The sequence below is a fragment of the Neophocaena asiaeorientalis genome, unplaced genomic scaffold, assembly GCF_003031525.2.
Source record: "Neophocaena asiaeorientalis asiaeorientalis breed wild unplaced genomic scaffold, Neophocaena_asiaeorientalis_V1.1 scaffold357, whole genome shotgun sequence".
NCBI classification, from domain to species: Eukaryota; Metazoa; Chordata; class Mammalia; order Artiodactyla; family Phocoenidae; genus Neophocaena; species Neophocaena asiaeorientalis.
This window is the reverse complement of record NW_020173270.1, coordinates 2,912,821-2,920,895: the sequence shown is the minus strand read 5'-3', so window position 1 is coordinate 2,920,895 and position 8,075 is coordinate 2,912,821. Positions and strand designations below refer to the sequence as shown.

The 8,075-nt window shown below is 53.7% G+C and overlaps 1 protein-coding gene across 1 annotated transcript in view; it reads right to left on the bottom strand.

The window, feature by feature from the left end:
* C3 (complement C3) overlaps window positions 1-7,614 on the bottom strand; it is a 34,524-nt gene extending 26,910 nt beyond the window's left edge. Inside the window, 13 exon segments of the mRNA XM_024745820.1 lie at window positions 1,290-1,496; window positions 1,609-1,818; window positions 2,473-2,619; window positions 2,720-2,835; window positions 2,987-3,113; window positions 3,249-3,351; window positions 3,469-3,559; window positions 3,665-3,747; window positions 3,851-3,945; window positions 5,687-5,757; window positions 5,855-6,017; window positions 6,844-7,036; window positions 7,541-7,614. Of these exon segments, the coding sequence (XP_024601588.1) occupies window positions 1,290-1,496; window positions 1,609-1,818; window positions 2,473-2,619; window positions 2,720-2,835; window positions 2,987-3,113; window positions 3,249-3,351; window positions 3,469-3,559; window positions 3,665-3,747; window positions 3,851-3,945; window positions 5,687-5,757; window positions 5,855-6,017; window positions 6,844-7,036; window positions 7,541-7,611 (1,677 nt within the window). The 5' untranslated portion in view covers window positions 7,612-7,614.
* Between the last annotated feature and the right edge of the window lie 461 nt (window positions 7,615-8,075).

Sequence of the window (8,075 nt, the reverse complement as noted above, 5' to 3'; positions counted from 1 at the left end):
GCTGTGGTCAGGGGTGGGGTTGGGTGGGGGGACGTTTGGAGGGGAGGGAGGGAGAAGTCAGCTCTGCAAGGCCCTGGTCTCTGGAAGCCAAAGACAAAGGAGGTCCTGGGCTGGACTGAAAGGAGAGAGAGAGGAAGGGAGGCAGGCAGAACCGGCATCAGGCAGAAAGTCAAGAAAAGAGAGAAAGCTAGGAGCAAGAGAGATACTGAGTACAAGCTTCCAGTTACAAAATAAATGAGTCTTGGGGATGAAAGTCAATAACCACATAATATCTCTGTATGGTGACACACGGTCACTCACTGGACTCATCGTGGTGAACACTTTGATACGTAGAGAAATATCGAATCACTATGTTGTAGACCAGGAACTAACATAGTGATGTAGGTCGATTGTACTTCACGACAAACAAACAGACTCAGAAAAAGAGATCAGATTTGTGGTTACCAGAGGTAAGGGGAGGGGGAATCGAATTACAACTTCCAGTTGTAAGATGAATAAGTACCCGAGGTGTAAGGTACAAGATGCAAATATATATAATTAACGCTGCTGTATGTTATATATGAAAGTCATTAGAGGAAACCCTGAGTTCTCACCACAAGGGAAAAGATTATTTTTTCTATTTCTTTAATTCTGTACCTCTATGAGATGATGGATGTTCACTCAACTTACTGTGATCATTTCATGATGTACGTAAGTCAAATCATTATGCCCTACACCTTAAAGTTAGTGCTGTATGTCAATTACATCTCAATAAAACTGGAAGAAAAAAAGATACTGAGACTGAAACATAAAGGGAAGAAAAGAAGGAGAGAGGCAGGAACCCTGCAAATAGGGGAGAGGGACAGATTCAGAAGGTCGGAGAGAGGTCTTCCCTGGTGGCGCAGTGGTTAAGAACCCCCCTGCCAATGCAGAGGACACTGGTTCGAGCCCTGGTCCGGGAAGATCCCACATGCCGCGGAGCAACTAAGCCCATGTGCCACAACTACTGAGCCCGTGTGCCACAACTACTGAAGCCCACGCGCCTAAAGCCCATGCTCTGCAACAAGAGAAGCCACCACAATGAGAAGCCCGTGCACCGCAACGAAGAGTAGCCCCCGCTCGCAACTAGAGAAAAGCCCGAGTGCAGCAACGAAGACCCAACACAGCCAAAAATAAATAAATAAATAAAATAAATTTAGAAATTTTAAAAAGGAGTTGGAGAGAGACAGAGCCAGAGGGCCCAAGATGGGGAGAGTGACAGCCAGGTGGAGAGTCCCCAGATGGGCACAGAGAGATGCCACAAAGCTTACCGTGCCCACACATGAGTCCTTGACATCCACCCACACGGAGTCGGCCACCACCTCCCTCTGGTTGTTGCTGGTGATCAGCGTGTAATAGGCCACCAGGCGGAAGGAAGGGATGAAGTCCGGTGTGATGGTAATGGGCAACACCACCAGGTCCTGGCCGGGCTCTCGCACCTGCCGCCCCACCTTCAACAGCTTCCCCTTGTTCATGATCTGGGGAGAACAGGTCGGTATAAGTATCGGAAAGGTAAGAGGGAGGATGGCGGGGGCAGCCGGGATGGTGGAGGGCTCCCGGGGGTGCTGGGTGTTCTAGGAAGCCACAGACCAAGTAAGTGTAGTAGCGGATCTTGGCTTGGTGGCTGGGGTCCGTGCGCAGGTGGAAGTTGACATTGAGAGTCTCCCCAGGCTTGAGCTCCACTCGGGGCACAGAGAGGTGCAGGTAATTGTTGGAGTTGCCCTGGGTGTTGTAGGGTAGGGCCTGCATGGTCCTAGTGGCCTGTCGTGCCTCTGGGATATTCTCCTGCCGTGTGCGTACCTGGGCAAGGAAAGATGGATGCATGCTGGCCCCCCAGAGATGTCCACACCCATATCCCTGGGACCAGGGAATATGGTATTTTATGTGGCAAGAGAGACTTTGCAGATGAGATTAGGTTAAGGATCTTGAGGAAATGGGGAAGAGATGGGATTATCCAGGTGGGCGCAATGCCATTGCAAGGGTCCTTATAAGACGTCTAGGCAGAAGGTAGGACCCTGCTGTGCAGATGAGAACCCTTCTATGCATGCAAACTGCCATATATATATAGGATGGATAAACACCAAGGTCCTACTGTATAGCACGGGGAACTATATACAGTATCCTGTGATAAACCATAGTGGAAAAGAATATGAAAAAGAAGGTATATACACATATATATATATATATATATATATAACTGAGTCACTTTGCCGTGCAGCAGAAGTTAGCACGACATCGTAAATCAACTATGCTTCAAGAAAATAAAGTAAAAAAAAGAGCCCTTCTATGTAAATGAAAACATCTCTCTGTGGATGGCACATCCCTTTATGCAAATGAAAGGACCCCCCCTGTATGCCCAGGACAGGATCCCTTTGTGCAAATGTCAGGACCCTGCTCTACAAGATCAAGCCCCCTGTCTCCCGGCGCGGGGTCGCGAGGCTGGCCTGGACTCACGGTGATGGTCAGGGGCTGCCGGGTGTTGAGTGTGTTGATGCTCAGCTTGGCCACACCGTCCTCCTGGGTCAAGGACTGCACGTTGGTGCCCTGGGTCACCACCGGGATGTGGCGGGCAGGGGAGCCGTCGGGGTTCGTCACGAACACCTGTGGGTGCAGGCCAGGTGGAGGGGGTTCAGGCAGACCTAGAGGCATGGTCAAGCTCAGGAGCAGTGGAGGGGGTTTGCAGCCCTGCCCTGAATCTCACCATGAGGTCGAAGGGCATGGCGGGTTTGAAGAACTTGGGGGTCTTGGTGAAGTGGATCTGGTAGGGGGAGGTCACGATGGGGATCCCGGTACGCTCTGCCTCCACCATGTCGCTGCCTGAGGGGGGCCAATCGTGAGGGTGGGCTCCTGGGCCACTCCTCAGGACCAGGCCTCCCCCCTCAGATTGGACTCTGCCTTCATACTGGGCCTCCCATCTCAGACTGGACCGTACAGTGGTGCTGGGCCCCTGCCCTCAGCCTGGCCTCACCTGAGTGCAGGATGACGGTGACAGACACATATAAGGACTTGCCCACTAGGGCATCGGGTTGGGAGGGCTGTACCCCGTTCAGCAAGACCTGTCGTTGCAGTTTGGCCTCCCCAGTACCGTCAGTGATCTGGGGGAGACAGTGAAGGCTCAGCGGAGGCGGGGGTTGGGGTGGGGAGGGGGGCTCAGGTGCGGGAGGGGCGCTGATGGGGACAAGAAGGATACTCAGAGTGGAAGAGACTTAGAGGGGGCCTCTGTTAGGTACCGGAACACGGGTGAGGGAGTGGGCCAATGAAATCCTCCGGTCATCATCCTGGACTCCAAAGATGACGAAAGCTGTTCCATCCACATTCTCCCCGTACAAGAACCTGTGAGGTGGGGAGAGTCTCAGATTCTCCCCTCCTTAAAAAGATGAGTCTTCCTCCAAACTTCTGTTGGCTGTGGCTGAGCCCCTCCCCCTAGCTGGTCCCTCCCCTGTCCCTCACCTGGCAATGATGTTGACTTTCAGGCCACCTGGGTCATCGATGTAGTAGAATTTCTCTTCAGGCTCCACTTGGACCTCAAAACTGGGCAGCACTGGGGGAACAGGTCGTGGTGGGCAGTGAGCCAGCACTGGGCCCAGAATTATGTGCTCCCCCCTCCTTCCCCACGCGCCCACCTGCGGCTCCCTGCTCCCCTTACCGTATTCCTTCACCTCAAACTCGGCAGAGAAGACCTGCTGCGGAGAATCTTCGTAGTGGGCTTTGATCTTCCACTGCCCCATGCTGTGGCGAAAGCAGGCTAGTGATCTGACCAGACCTAGCAGCCCCCCACTCCCTCTTCTGGGGTAGGGGAGCCCTGAACCCCCTCCTGGAGAGCGTGACATACTTGACCAGCTCTGGGATGTTCCAAGACAAGGGCAAGATGCCAAACTGGTTGTGAGAAGACAGGGAGTCCCGCTTGATGGGAATGCCATCGGGGGTCTGTGGGGAGACAGGGAGAGAAATGGCTCTTCAGAGACCAGGCTTAGCCCTTTGGCTCTCCCCTCCCTCTCTGTGTCTGGACACTGTGTCGTGTCTACAGGGGCAGTGGTTAAGAACATGCACCTGAGCCAGTCAGCCTGGGTTCAAATCCCCACTGTGCCACTTACAAGCTGTGTGACGTGGGCAAGTTACTTAACCTCTCTGTGCTCAGTGTACACATCTAGAAAACGGAGATAATTATAGCTCCTATGTCACTGGTTTGGTATGGTGATCAGTGTCTCTCTGAAGACTAATAAAAACTAGCATTTATCGCCTACTTTTGTGCAGGACCCTGCACTAAGCATTTGATTTGTATAAATCACACATAATTGCCCACATTTGCCTTTTTTGACCTAAAGCATAGCAATGTCGCATGGCTTGACCTAATACACATATGATTTCATTTGTTGCCAACAGTTAAACAACAGGAGACATCACATAGGAATCTGGTATTCTGGCTTCTCTTGGAAATTGGGGTAATTGTGGATAACGTGCCCCTGTTGGCACAAGGTGACATTTCATGGGAGCCGGGCAGCTCTGTGCCTTTAGAGGAGGTGTGTGTTGTGTTCTCTGTTCCCCGCATATCCCACAATCCCTAAAGCCAGCTCACAGCTTTCAGAACCTGGTCCCTGTTAGGTTTGTGTGATCTCAGTACATACTCACGAAGACCCCGTGAGGAGCACATACTCCATTCCTTCCCTTCCTTCTCTCTCCGTTCCTCCTACACTTGTTTTTCCCTGCCCATCGCTCCCTGCTTCTTTCTACCCTCTCCTTCCCTCTCTCCCTTCTTCCAGTAAGTTTTTATTTACCCTACTACCTGGCAAGCGTGGCGTCAACAGATAATTCCTTTCCGTTTGGAATTTAAGTTCAAAGGATGTTGGGAGAAGGTGCAATTAACAAATGAATAAATCCAATTTAGAAGATGCTAAAGGGAGATGGCCCGGGTTCGGCAGGCGGACTCTCAACCACTGCGCCACCAGGGAAGCCCTGGGTGTTGCAATTTTATGGGGCGCTCAGAGAGGTCTCACTGTAAAACTGGGACACTGGTGATATTTGAGCAAAGACTTGAAGGAGGTGATGGAGCAAGCTGTGTGGAAATTTGGAGGAAGAGGGTTTTTTGGGTAGGGGGAATAGCCTGTGCAAAGGTCCTGGGGCAGACTGTACCTGGGCTGGAACAGTGAGGAGGCCGGTGTGGCTGGAGCAGAGTGAGCGAGGGGGAGACAGGGAGGAGGTGAGGGCAGGGAGGGGACGGGGTAGGCAGGGCCAGGCCTAGTGGGCAGCGGGGAGGACTTGGGCTTTTACCTCGAGGGAGGTGGGAGCCCTGGAGCGCTGCGGGCAGAGGAGGGGTGCTCACAGGCGCCCTCTGGCGGCACTAGCCGGAACAGACTACCTAGAATTAGCGTCTGTCATTATCCCAATCTTCAGATGAGGAAAGGGAGACTTGGAAAGGTGAAGTGACCTGCCCAGAGTCAAACAGTGACCAGGGGTTTATCGGGACCCAGAATCCACGGGCGCAAGCATCTCTATACGTAGTCTCCCTGGGCCCCCGCCCCCTCTCCCCATCTGTGTGCCTCTACATATTTCTTTGCCTTTAGGTCTCTGCTGCTGGACCTTTGCCGGTGTCTTCTTTCTCTGTCTCTATCTCTTTGTCTCTCCCCGAGTCTCTGCCCCGGGTAGGTCTAGGGCCCCGGTTGGCTGGTACCTCAATGCTGACGATAACTGTCTGGCCCACGGGCAGCAGCTTGTGGTCAACGGTAAAGATCCGATAGAGGACTGAGACGAGGCGGGAGAGAAAGGGAGAGCTGGGTGAGGCCCTGCCCCTCCCCCCAGCCCTGCCCCCGGCCCTCTCCAGCCACCCCCAGACCCTTACCCGTGGAGCCTGGGGTGTAGATGGTCTTGTCCGTCTGGATGAAGAGGTACCCACTCTGAAGGCTTATCAGCACCACCTTCTCCACCAGGACGTTCCCGAAGGCCGCCTGGACAGTCACGAATTTGTGCCCCTTGTCTGATTTTAACTCCTTGCTGGCCGGGATCTGGGCATGAACAGGGGATTATTTAGGCGTCTGCTCTAGGGCCCCTTGTCTTTGGCTGGATCCACACCTGCCCCTCTTCACAACAGAGGCTGCCCATCACTCCTGGTCTCCCTTGTTTGCCAAGGTTTGGGGAAAAAAGGGTACTTGGAGAGAGGGCAAGGGCAAGAGAGGGGGTGGGAGTCAGAGGGAAGGATGGGAAGGGGGAATCAGACAGTGGGCTCAGAAGAGGGAGAGCTCAGAACGGGAAGGGGACTCCGAAAGAGGAGGAGACTCAGAGAGGGGAGGGGCTGTGAAGGGAGAGAGGGCTTAGAGGGGGAGGGGCTTGGAGGGGAGGGGCTCAGAAATGGGTGGGGGGGCTCAGAGATGGTCCTGCTTGGAAGGGGGTGGAGTTGAGAGAGATAAGGGGGCTATGTATAGCACAGGGAACTCTGGTCAATATTATGTAACAACCTAAATGGGAAAAGAACTTGAAAAAGAATATATACATGTATATGTATAACTGAAATACTTTGCTGTACACCTGAAATTATCACAGCATTGTTAATCAACTATACTCCAATATAAAATAAAAAGTTAAAAAAAAAAGGTGGAGGCACCTCAGAGAAAGCACTGGAAGAAGCAGCGGGAGGGGCTCAGCAAAGGGAGGGACTCAAAAGGGGCGGAGATTCAGAGAGGGGAGGGGCTCAGAATGGGGAGGAGACTCAGACAGAAGGGGCCGGGCTCAGATAGAGTGGGTGGGGCTCAGAGAGGGAGGAGGGGCTCAGCAGCCTGAGCACTCAAAGAGGGGGTGGGGTGTCAGCGGGGCTGGGCTCCCGTGCGTGCCCACCTTTATGGTGACGGTGCCCAGGTAGCCATTGGCACTGTTCAGCTCGGTGTTTTCGCTGGACAGCACTTGTCTCTTGGACGGGAAGTCGTGGACAGTGACGGCGACTGGTATATTCCCTTCCCCTTCGTGGGCCTCCAGCACCACCGTCTCCTCGCTCTCCAGACGCAGGATGTTGGGGGTGATCATGGAATACCTGCCAGAGGGGAGCACAGGGCATGGAGCTGTCATGCCTGGAGCCCGAGATGCCAGCCCTATCCGGGTTAGCGCTCTGCCCCAGCCCCTGTTCCCACAGGGGATCTGGTGACCGGCAGACAGCTCAGGGGCTTCAAATCCCATCAACTCCTGAACCTCCAAATCAAAACCACCAACTCTGGGAGCCCTGACCCCTAAATCTTTAAACACCCCAAGTCTCTAAACACCCAACCCTGGAACACCCTAAACTTCTCCCTAAACTTCTAGCACCCCAGACCTATAAATACAACCAACTCCACCTCCTCATTCACATAGACCCATACGAAATCCCTAAACCCTTAAATCCTGAAACTACAAACTCCCAGATCCTATGAAGTCCAAACTTCCCGTCCACAGAATCACCCAACACGGCGCATGCGCCCTAAACTTGCAGGGACCTGTACCCACAAATGCCCACTCCCATCTCAGAAGCAGCCTTGTTTGGGGTCGGGCTGTGACTACTCACATGGGGTCCCCCAGGGCCAGGGGGAGACTGGCCAGCAGCAGCAGCAGACTGGGACCCGAGGTAGGATGCATGGTGCCAGGACAGTGAAGGGACAGAGGGACGGAGGGACAGAGAGACAGAGGGGCGGGGGGAGGAGTGAGCAGAGCTTGCTGGAGGCTGCCTTTTATCTAGCTGCCGCCTTTCTCCGTCCTCAGCCCAGCCCTCCACTCCCAATGGGCTCCCCACTCCCTGGTACTGCCCCAGATTTCTCAATAGTATTTACTAAGTTTTTCAGTCTGTGGGGCAGCATGAACTTGGGGTAAGTAACCCGAGGGCATGTCCTCCTGCAACAGGAACACAACAGCCTCCTGCCCTGGACTCCCTCAGGGTCAAGGCCAGCTGGTGAACAGGGATCTTTCCCTGTCACACCCACTTGGTAGTAGAGGAAAATTGAGGACAGAGGGGCCCCCCCACCCCAGATATGTGAGCCTGATCCTCAGTCCACTTTTGGCTGTGCATTTATTCACCAAACCCTCCCTGTGAGTCCATCTCTATG